This window comes from Bacillus rossius, chromosome 1, assembly GCF_032445375.1.
Source record: "Bacillus rossius redtenbacheri isolate Brsri chromosome 1, Brsri_v3, whole genome shotgun sequence".
Classification (NCBI taxonomy): domain Eukaryota; kingdom Metazoa; phylum Arthropoda; class Insecta; order Phasmatodea; family Bacillidae; genus Bacillus; species Bacillus rossius.
In genome coordinates this window covers 62,800,761-62,817,212 of record NC_086330.1, presented here as the reverse complement: position 1 = coordinate 62,817,212, position 16,452 = coordinate 62,800,761, and the positions used below count along the sequence as shown (strand labels likewise).

General features: G+C 36.8%; 1 protein-coding gene across 1 annotated transcript in view; it reads left to right on the top strand.

The window, feature by feature from the left end:
- Positions 1 to 16,452, top strand: part of LOC134536800 (cysteine protease ATG4B) — a 36,220-nt gene that overhangs the window by 3,692 nt on the left and 16,076 nt on the right. Inside the window, exons 2-7 of the mRNA XM_063376740.1 lie at positions 1,439 to 1,569; positions 4,776 to 4,940; positions 7,151 to 7,328; positions 10,381 to 10,460; positions 10,550 to 10,716; positions 13,486 to 13,564. Coding sequence (XP_063232810.1) covers positions 1,452 to 1,569; positions 4,776 to 4,940; positions 7,151 to 7,328; positions 10,381 to 10,460; positions 10,550 to 10,716; positions 13,486 to 13,564 — 787 coding nt within the window. The 5' untranslated portion in view covers positions 1,439 to 1,451. The remainder of the gene's footprint in view (positions 1 to 1,438; positions 1,570 to 4,775; positions 4,941 to 7,150; positions 7,329 to 10,380; positions 10,461 to 10,549; positions 10,717 to 13,485; positions 13,565 to 16,452) is intronic.

Sequence of the window (16,452 nt, the reverse complement as noted above, 5' to 3'; positions counted from 1 at the left end):
ATAATTAAGTTTTTAATATTGCACAAATTTACATAATAACAAATCACTAAAATCATTATAAAATGCACCACTACCTACCATGACCTCTCTCACAACCAACAAAAGATGAAAAGAATTTTAAAATGTCTGCAACATTATCAATTTGATTGTGTACGCTCTTAACAGTTCTCATTCAAACTCATCACTTTCGACAACACTAATAAACCAAAACAAAACAAAAATTTTAACTTTTAAAGGAAAACACATAAAAATATTGTTCATTTAAATAAAAATGTTAATAAGTGCATATTAATTAGTAAAGGAGCTCTATTTTATAAATTTAAATCATAAACTAAATGATTTCAAATTTTTTGTTGCAACTGGCAACAACTTTTTTTTTGTCATTCCCGTGACATTAATGAATATGTGGTAAAAATAATATACTGTTACCAGTGGGGAAAACGGGTTCGTAAGGATAGCCCAATTAGTTGTTATACAGTTTTATTAATTACTAATAACTACACCTTAAATGTAATCAAGAATACACTCACCCCAATCTGTGTCCGTAAAATCAGTCTCACGCCGATCAATCACACATCAGCCTGCACACTGGAGCTTGGCTCGAGAGTGGCTCGCTCCTCTGCAGTCTCTGTCCGCACACCACAGTCCTCGCTACTCACCCACACTGCACCGCAACACCATCCCGGACTATCGCCTGTCACACTCAACTCACCGAGACTCATTATCACGGGTCATCCTTGCTGGTATCACTACCAAAGAGACTCTTTTTCAGTAGCCGCTGTCACGCGGGTATCGTATGTGTCACTCGCCGGTAGGTAGAGACTCTCTCGTCACTCCACCCTCTCTACTCAGGGCCCTTTTTAACCTGCGGAGACCAGGCGTGAAAGCACCCAGAATCCGTGTGTAAGCGTCACTGGTCAAGTGTGGAAACACCCAGATGCCATGTTTGATGTCACAAGTGTCCCTGACTATGGCGCTCTCACCCATCCCCCGAGGCGACGACACCAGAACTTTAGAGACATCTTGGCGTCTGAATGTTGGTAAATACCAGGCCATGCCGAGGCCCGCTCTCCAGGGCTCTAGCAGGGAGCGGGGGAAGAGGAAGGCAGTGATTGACAGGCTGCTAATGACCAGGCAACACCGCAAGTCTCTTGCTGGGGGTGGGAATGGGTCGTGGCCTCCCGAACACTCCGCCAGCCGGTGGCCAATGTAAAAATACTGTATTGTACATGGTACTAATGGTAGAGTTACATGAATATCTTTTTTAATTGCAATATTGAAATGTGCTGTAATATAACTTATTACATATGCCAAAAATAATATTTTGTTGGTTGGTTCATCAAATAAATTTGCTTTGTTTAACAATATGGCATTTTAATTTAATAACAGAAATATTTATTAATGATTGGTTATCTCAAGTTGAATTTTTCTGTTACAGTTGACTGTGAAATATGGATATGATGTTTGAGGCATATCTGACACATGAATCAAGTCATCTGGAACCAGATGATATTCCATTTACCAGAGACCCAGTGTGGATCCTTGGAAAGAAATATAATGCTATACATGGTGAGTGATTAGACCTGGTGATACGTGAATGCAGAAAAATGCTATAATTTACGTACTAATCTAATAATTTTTACATAATTAAAATTTTAAATATATTCTGCAGACATCACTTGAATCGTAAATTTTATAATATTTAAAATTCACAAGCTATAAATAATTTGTAATTTTTAAGTTAACAGTTCAGTAATAGTCACTTTGTTTGCATTGACTGTCTTTTACTACTTCCACATCCCGAAGGTGTAGTTTGTATAGAAGGGAAAAAAAAGATGCCGGTGTAAACAGTTCTTACAAGTGTAAATCCAAATGCATAATTGCCCTATTAAATAGTATAACAAATTATATAGTACTCAATGTAATTGAGTACTTACTCAATTTTGTTTTATGTAAGGTCTAGCTTTTCATTTATTTAAATGTTTAAAATTTTAATTCATAGATATTAAATTATTTTTGAAAAATTTTGTTTGTAAATTATGTAAACTGGTCAAAATAATTAGGGGATCAGATAAAATATTTGGAGGATAAATACCAGATCTTTGCTGTGTGTGTTTTTTTTTTTTTTTTTTTTTTTTTTTTTTTTTTTTTTTTTTCCCACGTTCCCTCCAGATGAGACGCAGATTATCAGGTTCCACGCTGAATCGCATCTTATCAAAGAACAGATCGTAACTCCAATCGGCATGCCCCCATCCACGATGTTCCTCCGCCCAGTTTCTATGGGCTGTACAGTCCTCTCTTGTGACTGGGACACACACACAATGGGCCTATGTGCATAAAGGTCACCTGCATGAAGACGATTACGGACAGTTTGAGGTGACACCTTGCGTCCTGTTGCTGTTTGCAAGGCACTTTGCAGTAGCGTTGCATTCTACCCCATGTTCTGACGGGCTGTCAATACACGCTGCTTGTAGCTCATACTACTGCTGTAAACACATATTATCTTATCCCTTAATTATGTGTCAGATCTCCTGGTAATTTTTGTATGAGCCCCTAATTATTATCAGTGTATGTAAACAGTCATTTGCTGATGTTTTGCTCCTTTTTTTTTTACTGATACAAATTTTTATGAAGTAAATTTTTGGTTATTAGAATATAAAAGTACTTTTGTAAGCAATTCCCAGCAATATAACTCAGAAAAAGAACTTTTAGTAACTGACCTAAACACAATTAGTTTGGCAAAAATTTTAATTATGAATATTTTCCTGACCTGGTAAGCATATAACATATACCATACATCTGGCCACAAAATTTGCTATGAACTCAAAATGCCATGTTAGATTTGGGAACATCTTTTGAAATTGGCCAGGATATAAAAAAAATACATGTTAGGTGAAGCAGTATTTACAACTTCAAAATTCCCACTCATTTTATGTTTGATAATACAACCTTCTAAATCTTACTACTCTAACCTCTTGAGATGGTGTTATATTTAACTTGTACCACACAACTTAATTTTCTAAGGGGTTTAAGACTTGTCATATTCTTTTCTTAAAAATTTAATTCAATAGGCCTATTCATAGAACACAAATACAGGCACATGTTATACTTTGAGGTTGTGAGATAAAATACAATTTTGTATACAATAGTCACATATGTATATAGGCCTACAATTAAAATCAGTTAAATATGTGTATTTTTTTTTATCAAGTAAGTTTATGGTTTCTAGGGATGAGCTGATATAATCTTGGAATCCTTAAGTACCATCCAATATCTAGTATTTTAAAGATTTGAGATTTGAGAAAAAAATATGATAAGACAAGGAAATGTAGTAAATTTAAAAATTGATTACTGACAACTCTGAAGTTTACTAGGACTATTAGTGTTTTTATATTTACCTATCCTATCAGTTATCACAGTTACCCAAGATACACCAATCTCTCACTTAGCACATCTTCAAATTGCATGAATTCTTTTAGAACAGTGTTAATTTTACTGCCCCAGTCTTGAATAGCACATCGGTAAATTTCAGTTAGCACGAAATTGCTACATGCTAAAAAAAAATTCAAGCATGATGCCACGAAATCTGCTTCAACTCGATAAACAACAGATGTGCCGTGGCTTACATTTAGCTATACGAGGGGAGAAGAGATGCACGTACAGGTCTGACAACGCTACTGGCTGTTGTACAAAGTTCAGTTGCGGTTATGGAGTGTAAAGGACCGAATGTTTTAACGTCCGCGCATATTCTATGGGCCGTACCGTTGTCGCCTGGCCACAGACTGGGCCATGATGAACTTAACTCTAGCAATGTCTGCCCATTCATCTGCCGGTAACTGTACACACACAAGCACCTGCAGTTGGAATCATATTGGAATCATGGCTTCCAAGTGAGAGCATAATGCATTTTGTTCAAGTGTTTAAGCAAAAATAGAAGTATTGCAGCATGCAGAATGTCATGAAGGCCACACTTATGTTGGTCGCACTTTAATCTTAAGCAAGTCAACTGTGCACACAATTGTACAAAATAACTCTATCAAACGTTTATATAAGTCTGATGCTATTGGTTGTACTAGTGGAAATATATTTGACATTAGATACCGGAACAGATGTGAACAAATGATTCACATGGAAGAGATTCTTAAATGAATGATGCAATGAAAAAAAAATCACAGGCCAGACAGGATTGGTGTGAACCAAGCGATGATACGTGAATAAGCACTTTAATTTTTGAAAAATTAAAATTTAAATATTCAGTCAGTAATATTGGTTTCACTGCCAGTAAAGGATGGTTTGGAAAGTTCGTGGAAAGGTACGCGATGTGAGTTGGTCACACCTGGGCGCACAAACATTTTTAAGAACACATTAGTCATGTTAGGTGAGGAATTGGTGTATTATACTTACTGTTAATATGTAATTATGTACTAAATACAAATAGTATATATATATGTATCTGTGTGTGTGTGTATCTGGAAACTGTGCTTGTGAAATGTAAATTTAAAGGTTTCAATATTTTAACACAATAGTTAATACAGTACCTATTTTTAATATCTTGTGTGTTTTATTTTTAACTCTTAATACCTAGATTTGAATTCAAGAGGATAGATTCAAGGTTCTCTTGGTGATTCAAATTCAAGATTCAGATTTGAAAAAATGGGAATCTGACTTGCATTTCATGACATGAATTTATGTGTTGTATGGTGTATTGATTCACATTTCTATGTGTATTTTGGTTTTATTGCGATTCGCCTAAAGTCTCATCCTTGTCGATGCAGACCTGGAGGCCATCCGCCGAGACATCCGCTCGAAGCTGTGGTTCACGTACCGCCGTGGCTTCGTGCCGATCGGGGACACGAACCACACCACGGACAAGGGCTGGGGCTGCATGCTGCGTTGCGGCCAGATGGTGTTAGCCCAGGCTCTGGTGCAGCTGCACCTGGGTGAGCGCGCTGTGCCCAGCAGGGAAGACAGGGAAAACCACGAATTGTCAGAAGGAATTTTTAATATGGGGTAAAAAAAAAGGATCAGAGAGACATGTTAGATCAAGAAATTTAAATGAAATTGTTAGACTGACTCTCATCCACAAGGTGTCCACATTCTGGAAAGTCATAGAAGTTTGAATTGGACAGGGAAAGTCAATAGACTTTGTTTTAATTCCAGGAAAAATCAATAATTTCTTCAGTGATGATAGTTGAGGGGAAAACTGCTAGTCTGCCATCACCCAGAATGTAAAAAATCTCTTCTTTTTTTTTTCAGATGGTGTTTTAGTTCCTAGTCACGCACTATAAAATGGTGGTTTGAAGGACTTTATAAAGCCTGTTTATTTTTTTGCACAAACTTAATGTATATAATAGCTTTCTCACCTTTTTTTGATGTTTTTACTATTTTTTGTAATTTTTTTTTCATTTGTTTTTGATAGAGTTACATATGAAAATAAATCTTTAAAAAAAAGTGGAGAGGGTACTTTGCCAGCTATGGATTGGTGGAAGCTGGAAATGCTTTATTTCTTTCGGAAAATTGCAACATAGGTATGTTATTTTTAATAAAATAGTCAAGGGAATATGAAATTTTTGTCAGGAAAAGTCAGATAAATTTTATTACATATTTGTGTGGACTCTCTGATTTTGTATTGCTATCACATTAACTGCTTCATGCATATTGAATTTGGGTTCAGTATTTTTTTGCAATGCAAGTAGTTTTGAGCAAAATTGTATTTTTGTTGGCCTGTGAGGCTGGAGTCCTTATGTGGTAGTAACTTGCAAATATGATTTTAGAAACTCTGCTTAGTGCATGGTTTCCAGGGCTTTTGTTTCTGTGTAAACAGTTTTGTCACAACGTGGAATATCCTTAAGTACGTTATGATTACAAAAGTGTTAGGAAGAAGTGAAAAAATGTGTGTATTGGTTGTTTTCTATGAAAATAATGCAGATTTATGTTAAATAAAAAATTATATAAGATGTGTGGGCTAAGAAAAATTTCAGGGAATTATTTGGTGGTTTTGCTGGCCATCTTGAATATGAATTTGATAGACTTGGTATTGATTACAATTATCGGAAACATTTTTTTTTTTGTTAGTTTAGCAATTGGTTTATTACTATATTAAATTATTTTTAGTATTATTTTTCTTGTTTATTGTTAATATGTTTTGGCATATTTTAAAACTGAAACTAAACAAAATTGTCACATTAAAAGTAAAAATTGTTTGTGAAATTTGGGTTTAGCATAGGTTAGGGCATTAGTTCTTACAAAAGTTAATGTTACAGTAATTTTGACTTTCTAACAATATAAAATTAATATTTTTAAATTGTATTGTAATTTTATAGGTATGTGCAAATGCTCATTTACCTGTATTCCAAGTCCTTTAAGTAAATCCAAACTGTAACTTGATCTTGTGATATTTTCAAAACCAACTATCTAAATTCTGAAAATTTTTGAAGTATTCATTTTAGTAATAAATTATAAAACTATAAAGAGACATCTAACAGCATCTTGTTAACCCTTTCTCCTTTATGGGCCAGGTCAACCAACCATGATCGCAAGAACAATTCTTATGCCTAACTGTAGGTGTAATGCACGCTAGTTCATTCGCAGACACATTGGTTCACTCTGTGCATTTTTTGTGCCAATACAAAAGTCAGTGGCTCGGAGGAGACATCAAAATATTCCAAAACAGGGGAAGTTTGTGAAAAGTTTTCTTACGCCCATCTTTGATGGTTCTGTATTCTCTTCGCAAAAGGAAGACCAATAATCGGTAATGTCTTTTGCTTCTTGCGGCTCACCCGAGGAAGGGAACAAGGGTCAAGGTTCTGAAACAATCTGTATTATCATTACCTTTTTCTCCCTCCTTGTTTAAATTTCTGTACTGAGTTTTTTTTTTTTTTAATTTTTGGTTTAGGTTTTGTAATCTACTGTTTTAAATTGAATTTTTAATATATTTTATTGGAGTTTTATTATATTGACCTTGCACTATCTTCATGGTCTTTGCTCAATGTCTTCCTATATTAGTAATAATATACTTATAATGTTATAATATGCATAAAAAATACCTGTTGCCATTGATAAAAAAACATTTTTTCATGATTGACTTTGTCAATGTTGCACTGGTATCTGATTGAGGATTAAATAGCTTGGAACTGCAAACTTGCTTCAGGACGAAAGTGGACATGGCACATAGAGACGAGAAACTCTGCTTACCTGAAGATACTGCACATGTTTGAAGACCGTCGCGGGGCTCCGTACTCCATCCACCAGATAGCTCTGATGGGGGCGTCCGAGAGGAAGGAGGTGGGCCAGTGGTTCGGGCCGAACACTGTCCTGCAAGTGTTGAAGTAAGTGAAGTGCCGGTTGCCGTGGTTTTGGTTCTCTTCAGCTTGGGAGCAGAGTGACAGCTTTAAAAAAGATTTCTTCACTTGCAGGCTGTGTTTATGTGTGAACTCACACACTGCTAAAGTCACTTGGTGTTGTGAACTATTTTGAAAGACATTCGGTTATTAAAGCACATATGACTGCTGCATTTCTAATGAGGTTTGATTAATTTTGACTTTAGTTTTGTCTCTTTTTTGCAAACAGTTCACATCATACTTTAAGATAAACAGAAAGCAAAACATGATTTCACTCAGAAAGTTGGCTATATTATAAATTGAAAAATTGGCAAAAATGTAGTCAATGAATGGATAATCTGCCCAGTTTTATTACAAAATCAAAACACTTTCAAAGTTAAATTCAGCCTTTGTTAAATTTTGTCAATTTATCTTTGTTGCTACAAGTAGTTCAAGCTTAAATTAATGTTTTCAAAAGCTCTTTAGATTTTCTTTCAATTTCCTCCCGCAAAACTCCTGAAAAATTTTTGTTACCTAGAGAGATTTCCAGAGAGACCACTTGAGTTCTTGAGTAGATGTTTTAGCAGCACATCTTTAAACCAAATACTAAATAAGAATAATGAGGAAGATATTTGTATGTTAATCCAATTTATGGTCTACTTTTGTTCTCAGTTTCATCCAAATCTATTTCAGTTTTCTCATGATGATTTAACAAACTTTTTTGTTTTGTATTGCTTATTGTCACTAATTCTAACTTTGTGGTGTGTGTGTGTGTGTGTGTGTGTGTGAGAGAGAGAGAGAGAGAGAGAGAATGTGTGTATGTATGTGTGTGTATGTATATATATGTGTGTGTCTATATATATATATATATATATATTTTTTTTTTTTTTTTTTTCGGGGGCGTACCGGTGTTAAGGTTTGAATACTGGTGGAAATTAATGGGCGCCACCACGTGAGTGGGCACGTGGACCCGGCTTGAAACTCTAACTCAGGGCGTTACGTGGCCCGTGTGCGGCGAGATATTAGCCCTCCTGACTTTTGTTTTAACGCAACGCCTGTCCCTAACTAAGCCCGCTCTCAGCATCGGGCACGCTTCTAATTACCGCAGTGGGCTCTCAGGGCGTCCCACACGCCGCTGACTGGTTAAGGACCCACGTGGCCCCCTGAACACAAAGACACGTGACTCAATTAAGTTGGTTTTTATTACTCACGTTACACGCCCTTCCGTGATACTGTTATAAAACGCCGAGGCACGAATCGAATTAGGTGAGGAGGCGAACCACGCATGTGGTCGCCTCAAGCCGTTACTTATCACACAGATGACCAAAATCTCCGGAGAGTAAATAATTATTAATGAAGCAGTCTCTCCGACCGAGAGAGGCCCCAAGGATAAAAATGAAAACAATTTGAATAAATTACTTAACAGAACTACTTCTCGGTGAAACAACGGTGATGTCCTCGGGGTGTCTGCAGAGACGTCCGCTCTCGGCCGGCTGTAGAAGGAGACTGGGCAGAGACCAGGGCTTGCGGAAGGCAACATGGCGCCCTTCGCGCCGAACACAATTACAGTTAACAACTTAGGTATTGCGTGCCCCGGGTTATTATTGAAAATAACATAAACTCTTTACAAAAATTAGCACATCCCATCCATACCCAGACCGTCTGTAATAATTACTTATATGATATAAAACAGTTTAAATCAAGTTACATGCTAGTTCCTCCGCCGCCCGCTAGAGAGCGTCCTTGTCCATTCTTACACGTATTTTACAACAAAAACATCATAATTTAATTAAACCAAAGACACTCACATACATAGCCGTTGTGACACTATTTTGGGGCGAAAAGGAAAGGATTACAATATTTATTAATACATATTAGTGGGGCGGCGCACTGCAGCTAAGTGCCCTCTTGCCGGGCTACCAACACACACACGTACGCACAAGCGGGAGGTTTGAACGGAGATGGTGGTGTTTGGGGCGGTGGCATATCGGGCTGAAAGGGGCCGCAGGCCCGGACGACGTCAATATATATAGTATATCCATATGCAGACTTGTTCTGTTATGAATTTCTGTACACTAAGTGTAGATGACTAAGCATCTTTTCAAATAGTTTGAAAGCTTTATTAAATGCTGAAACACTGTGACAGAAATTTTACTTTTGCTGTATTAAATGGATAAATATGTAGCACCAAATATTGATATGACCAATCTTGCCAGTCATATATAATATATAGAATCATACTTTTTACATCTTAATTTTAACAAACTTAGTAATATGCCAAAAATAGTTCTAATGCAAGGATTCATTTTTGTTGATACTGCCCAGTCTCCCTTAGAAAAGGCATCTTGTTGAGAGCTAGGAAAAAATAACCATGCCTCTTGTCAATAGGATAAATATATCGCTGCAATTCATTTCTATCTGTAGCTGGGGGTGTACTGTTTGTTTTGGGTGCTGTTGTATTATCTACTAGAAGAAATGTGTTGTATTTTAAGGTTTTATGAGTCCTTGTGTGGCCAAATTTTTTTTGCCAGATTTATACAAATTTCCTTTTCTTGGTCATTCTTAAAATGTGCTTCTTTTCTTTTTTTAAATTTGTTATTTCCCAAAAATTAAGGTTGAAGCAGCCGGAAAACAGTCAACTTGTATACCTACTGTTTTGCAAACTTCAATTAAGCCTCATCATTGTGCTGACAGTTCTAATCTAAATTTTAATGACTTGACTGGTTCTCAAATTGTGTCTCTGAACAACTGTATGTATTAAAGAGGAAGACAAAGAAAATAAACCTTTCATTCTGCTTAATTTTCGAAAACGGCATTGCAGTGACCATAGTAAAGGCAAGTGATGAGCTAGGCGAATGTTGTTACTGTCACACAAAATCTTATTTAAGTGTAAATGAATTATTTAAACATGTTCAGTTAAGCCAGAATTAACTGCAATGTAGGTCTTTGATAGCGTAAGCTATGCAAATTTTTTACTGTAATGGCATTTCAAAGCCTGGCTGGAGCTTGAACTCGATGCCTTTGAGGCTTGCAATAAATAATAGTTAATAATTTTTTTCAGGAAGCTATCCGTCTATGATGAGTGGAGCTCGCTCGTCATACACGTGGCTCTGGACAACTGTGTCGTGATGAACGAAGTCAGTAAGTAGCAGACCCTACATGGTGGTTTGCAGCCCTGCCGAGCCGAGTGCTCCGTGCTTATTGAAACAGACTCGCCGTCTGTGTTCCAGAGCAGCTGTGCAAATCACAGAGGCTGCCACTGGACCCTGCGTACCTGCAGTGCACGGGGCAGTCCTTGGACTCGCTCCAGCCAGGCGTGTGGAGGCCCCTGCTGCTAGTGGTGCCGCTGCGACTGGGGCTCAGCGAGATCAACCCCATCTACATGCAGGGACTCAAGGTGAGGATCATCATCATCATGATCTGGTGAAACGTTCTTACAGCTGCTAGAGGGTCATTGAAGCTTGATGGAAGTGTAATGCCCAGAGGGAAACTATAAGTTCCACTTTCATGAGTGGGGCACTCAGTTTTAGAGAGGTGAAGGCTCAGGAGTGAGGTGCTCAATGGCATTTTTGCATTATTTATTTATTTATTTATTTATTTATAAATATGTGACATGTCCACCAACAGTTGAAAAACATTTTGAGGTGGGTACGACATAAAACAATTAACAAACTTCAGGAGAATACCAACAATTACATAAATGACAAAGCAGGCACTGCAAGCTTGCAGTGACCACTCCTGACAGGATATGTACTCAGGACAAGAAAAGATACTGCAAGAAAAAGCCCAGACAGATACTACATATGAAAAAACCTCATCAACCCACATAAATGTGTATTTGCTAGGGCTACATGTAAAATAAAAAATTAAAAAAATTAATTATAACGTACCCTACATCTAAGATATGTATTTATGAAAGATAGGAATAAAGTTTGTTTGTTTATGTAATTGTTAATAATGGTACACAGTTTCTTATCAAAGAAATATAAAAATTTTATGAAGCTTGTTAAAATTAGTGATTAATCGATACATATCATGTCTATTAAGAAATGAACTAAGTACCTATGTAACATACAAGCAATTTTTCACACTTTTCTTCTTGCACACACATTATACCTCTGTCTGTGAAGTTCACTTCTAACGTTCTAACAAGCTGGTGGGTACGCACCCTTTTGTTTTCTAAATAAAAATATGTACAATGTTTCAAAAATGGCATTGTAGAAGGATATCTCGACTCCCTTAATACAGTTTTGAAACAGCTCATCTTTGTACATATAAAATTCTGGCAAGCTGAGTGAAATGATTTACACATTGATTAATGATACAAACATGCCGTGTGGTCAAGCACACGAACCGACACACGTGCCTGACACTAAGGTCACACTGTGCTCTTCTCTTTCAAGTTAATTACTTGTGACACAGTGAAGGGTTAAACCCTGGGGTGGCTCCAGGGCCGGGCGAGCCGGCCATTGTTACACCGATGCACCAGTAATGTCAAATGTTTGTCATTAACACCTTTTATATTAAAATTTCATGAGACAAATTAGCAAAACCATCTTAAAAATAAGTTCCAGGTGATTATAACTACTATCTCCCTCCCTCTCCCTCTCTCCCTCCCCCTCCCCCTCCCCCTCACCCTCACTGGTGGCTATTCATTAACCTCCCCGCAAAATCTAAGTCCGCCACTGGTTCCAACTGAATGCTGTGTCAACACACAGACATAGTGACCATCTCTACTGCTATGCTATAGGCTATTGGGTGTAAATATGAAAGCAATTTTTGAAAATGATATGTATTTTCATAGCACACAAATTTTAGGACATTTGTATATTTTTTCTGCTTAAGCAGCTATTAACGTTAGTCTCTTAATGATTATCATAATTACCATACTTAGCTCAGGATATAGCAGTGGTTTTTACCAAAATTGCTAAATCTGAAAGTGGGGATCTCATTCTAATCAGAAACCTGTATCTTGCTGCTGGGAGAGATGAATTTACGATGGGAACAGCTTAGTTGAAAAACCATAGGTTTGCCTCGTCACCTAAGCCACTTTAGACTGGTGTTAATTACTGCCTCCTGAACTTCTGCTCAGTTGAAAAACTATATGATTTTCCTGTGAACTGCATCACTTATGCCACTTTAGTCTTGTTTATGCTTTCTGAACCTTTAGGAGGGAAGGGGAGTGTCAGCAGGCTTGACAGATGAGACAGGGTAACACTTTGGAATGCCATGAAGTGGAGGGGGGGAGTCAATTCACTGCGACTGCTAGCCAAGCTACTCAGTCCCCCTTCTCTTTCACTCTCCCAGGTGACCACTATGTATCACAGCATTCTTTGCTTTCTGACAAATGGCTTATAAACTACAGCCATAAAACTCTTTTCTTTTCTTCTAATTGCCACGTGCTGTTTCTAAATAGACCATGTAAATCAATCTACTGACATAAAGTGGCACCAGAAACACTGTTAGTAAATAAGGTTAAAATTTATTACTTTAAATAATTTTTTTTGTTTTCTGTGTGATTGAACTGTGATTTTTACCTCCATGAAATATTTTTCACAAACTTACAAATCAAAAAGTTTGGGGTCGCATTATATTAAGAGTCCATTTGTTTTGGGTTAATACAGTATATACCAAAAAAAAAAGTTTTTCTTCAAATAATTACACCTTATCATTGCCTGTAAATGAAGCAATTTTTTTATGAAGATGTGTGTATGTCTAGTTTTCAAAATAGAATTATGTTTCCAGTTGTAAAATTATTAAGATTCACAGGCTAGGTTTGTAGCCATATTAAGGTTGAAGAAACATTGGCAGAAGATTTGGTTGACATAACAGTCATCATTTTGAAGATAGCAGTAACATTCAGCAGTTTTTATTGGTTTCTAGAGCAAGAAAGTGAGTTCTTTGAACAAGATTTATTTACACATATATTTGGGATCATTTACTGTGTAAAAGTCTTATCTAAACTACTGTGTGTAGTGTGTATATTCAGTATTATCAGGCCAACTTTTGTGAGTATTTTCATTCAAAGGAGTGTGCAAAGCTAAAAAAAATCTAAGTCAAATTGAAGACTAATTTTCTTTAATTTTCACTGAAGAAAAGTTCAAAAAAGTTCCACAGATTGCTTAAAACAGTTAAGGTTTGTAATCAGTGTATGGTACTTTTTCAGACGTGCTTCATGTTCGAGCAGTCACTAGGAGTTATTGGAGGAAAACCAAATCATGCCTTGTACTTCATTGGTTGTGTTGGTAAGTAATAATGTTCGCAAGCTTTCACGGCCATTGTCTGAAGTAGCTTGACTTCTGGGTTGTAGCCGTGTCCTTAGTAAATAATTCACTGACGTTTTGATGGACATTGTAGTCGCCATCATCAGTAGGTAACTGCTCCCTGATGATGGCGACTGCAATGTCGACCGAAACGCCTGTGAATTATTCGCCAAGGACATGGCTACAACCCAGAAGCCAAGCTACTGTGTTGGTAAGTGTTAAGATTTTTTTGTGAATCCTTTGCAATGTTATGTTATACCAAGTTTATGATTTCTAAATGTTTTACCAAGTAATTTATCAGACTGTTTTGTAAATTACAGCCAGCTGACATGAATTTTGATTCCTTTAGTGACAGAATATGGCACTTGAACTGGTTAGATTGTTTATAATTATAACTGTAAAGTTATATACTTTATAGTTAGTAGAATTTTATGATGTTATTTAGGCCCTATATTTATTTTTTGATTTTATAACCACATTTTTAATATTTTTATTACAATTTAAACAATTTCATCAACTCCTCCTGTTTGTGTCTCAATATATCTGAAGTATATTTTCAAATTTTTGCATCAAACACTGGTGTTCAGTATTTATTTTTATCCTCAGCCAGTGTTTTTGTTATATGTATCACATTCTGCCATGACCTGCTCAAGGCTAGTGAGGTTGTTGACTATAGCTGCCTGGTGAGCTTGTTCATATGTAGAACTTTCGTTGAAACTAGCAACACCGGTGTTGCCCGTAACTCACTACAACCTTTGAATATATATACTGTATAGAAGTCGCCAGCCCAGGTTAAAATTTCTAATACGGTTTGAGGTAGTTGGTTAATTCACCGCCGCAATCGCCACCATCTCTAGGGCATCGACTTGTGGTGGTCCCTAGCGGACAAGTGTCGAACTCTTTAAACGCCCCTTCCCCCTCCCGTTGGACGACCTTGAGCTGCAGTGACTGATGGTTGGGGGGTGCGGGGATTGACAGCGGGCGACATTGCTGCGCTCTAACGTGTAAATAACAACTAAGACGATACAGGGCGTTACGGCAGCGCACTGCAGCGGTGAAGTTCCCAAGCTGTTCATCATACGCTTCTGAAAAACGTAGAGTAAATCCTATCCACTCGCGACTTCTATACAGTATATATATTCAAAGCTACAACTCTCAGGCTGTTTTAAATCCTGGTCATCCTTGCATCTCCTGTTTGCTGCTGCCAGCCACCATGTCCCAGGCTTTCCATCCCTCCAAATACACCATACAGTAAGGATTTTACTGTCCTGAAATTTTACTGTGGATGTAAACGTAAACTATAAGGTAAGTGCACCGAATATGGCCTAGCTAAGGTTTGGATGTGCCTACACACAAAACCAATGACTAAATAGGTGAATAATTAATGTGTGTTGTAGAGAAGTATATTGTGTACTCAAAAATTGTTATAAGATGTGTTTTGCAACGTGTATATTTTTTAATAATTTCATTTTGTGCGAATCTGTATTGTGGACTTAATATGGCCTAGTGCTCCTTATATGGCCTATTAGACACAATCGTGATTATAGCAGATAAAATATTACTATTAAAGTTTTACATAGCTGTAAAAAATATTATTCACTTAAATAAATATATAATTGATTGAAACATTTTAATTATATATATTTAAATATTGCTTCTAGTGATGTTAAATGTTATTTCTATAATTTTTACTTAAATTTAATAAGAATTTCAACCATGATAACAGATAACATTCATTATTTTTGTAGCCTACACAAATTTTCTTGCTTCAAAATATGTAGAAATATACCTATTTCTTTACTTAAAATTTTTAAAAAAATTCTAAATTGCATGATTCAAGAATAATATACAGGAATAGGTAATGACATTAGTGATTGTCACAAATTGTTTAACATGAATTGTCAACAACTGCTATAAAATCAAATTAACTGGCAAACCATCGATTAATTTAAAATATAAGTGTTAATGACATTATTATGGATGTTTAAAATTAAGTCTAATTTTATTTTTCACAATATGGACAAATAAACTCATCAGTGTCATCAGCCGTAAGTCCTACACATTCTTCATGGAGATATTTCTCACAAAGCTTACATTTTCGCATGTCAATAACTCTCTCTTCTTTGCACAAAGCACAGTACCATGACTCGTATTTGGTCGGCGACAGATGTTGAAGCTTTGGGCAATCTGTCTGTGCGTCTTCCAGCATCAAGCTTTCACCCACCTGGCCTTGAGACATTTGCCTTCGTGAGAGAAGTTTTCCTTTTTGCATCAGGAGCTTCCTTTGACTGCTCTGTACTTGGTCTTGAAAATAGAGATTTTTTCAGGTGAATGGCCTTGTAGTTTAGAGATGATTTCCTCTTTGCTGCTCTTGAAATTTCTTTTTGAGGTGTTGGCAAGAAAGTTTTGAATGAATCACTTGTGCTGTTAGCAGAGCTGCCTTCAGTGTTATGTCTCCTCAGTACTTCCTGGACCAATTCCTCTTCTTCATCACATGGTAAAATAGGCACTCCTGAACACTCAGGTCGCTGGTTGGAGTTTTCTTGCTGTAACTCTACATGTGCTGGCCTACTATTAAGAAGGCTAGTTTTTTCGGTGACAGAGCTGGGTGCATATGCTTCATCAGGCAGAATGTCAGCATTAAATGGGTAAATCCCTGTAGCTCTGAAGCCTGACTTAATGTTGGACGGATTCATGCATTTGTCCTACACTCCAATGAACAATGATCCAAAGCGATGTTTTGTAATTGTCCTGTCACCATGATTACTCCAGTATAACAACACAGCTTCATCCCAATAGTGCTCAAAAGCTCTGAACACCGACTTATCCAGAGGCTGGAGTTCATGTGTCGTATTTGCTGGAAGGCAGAA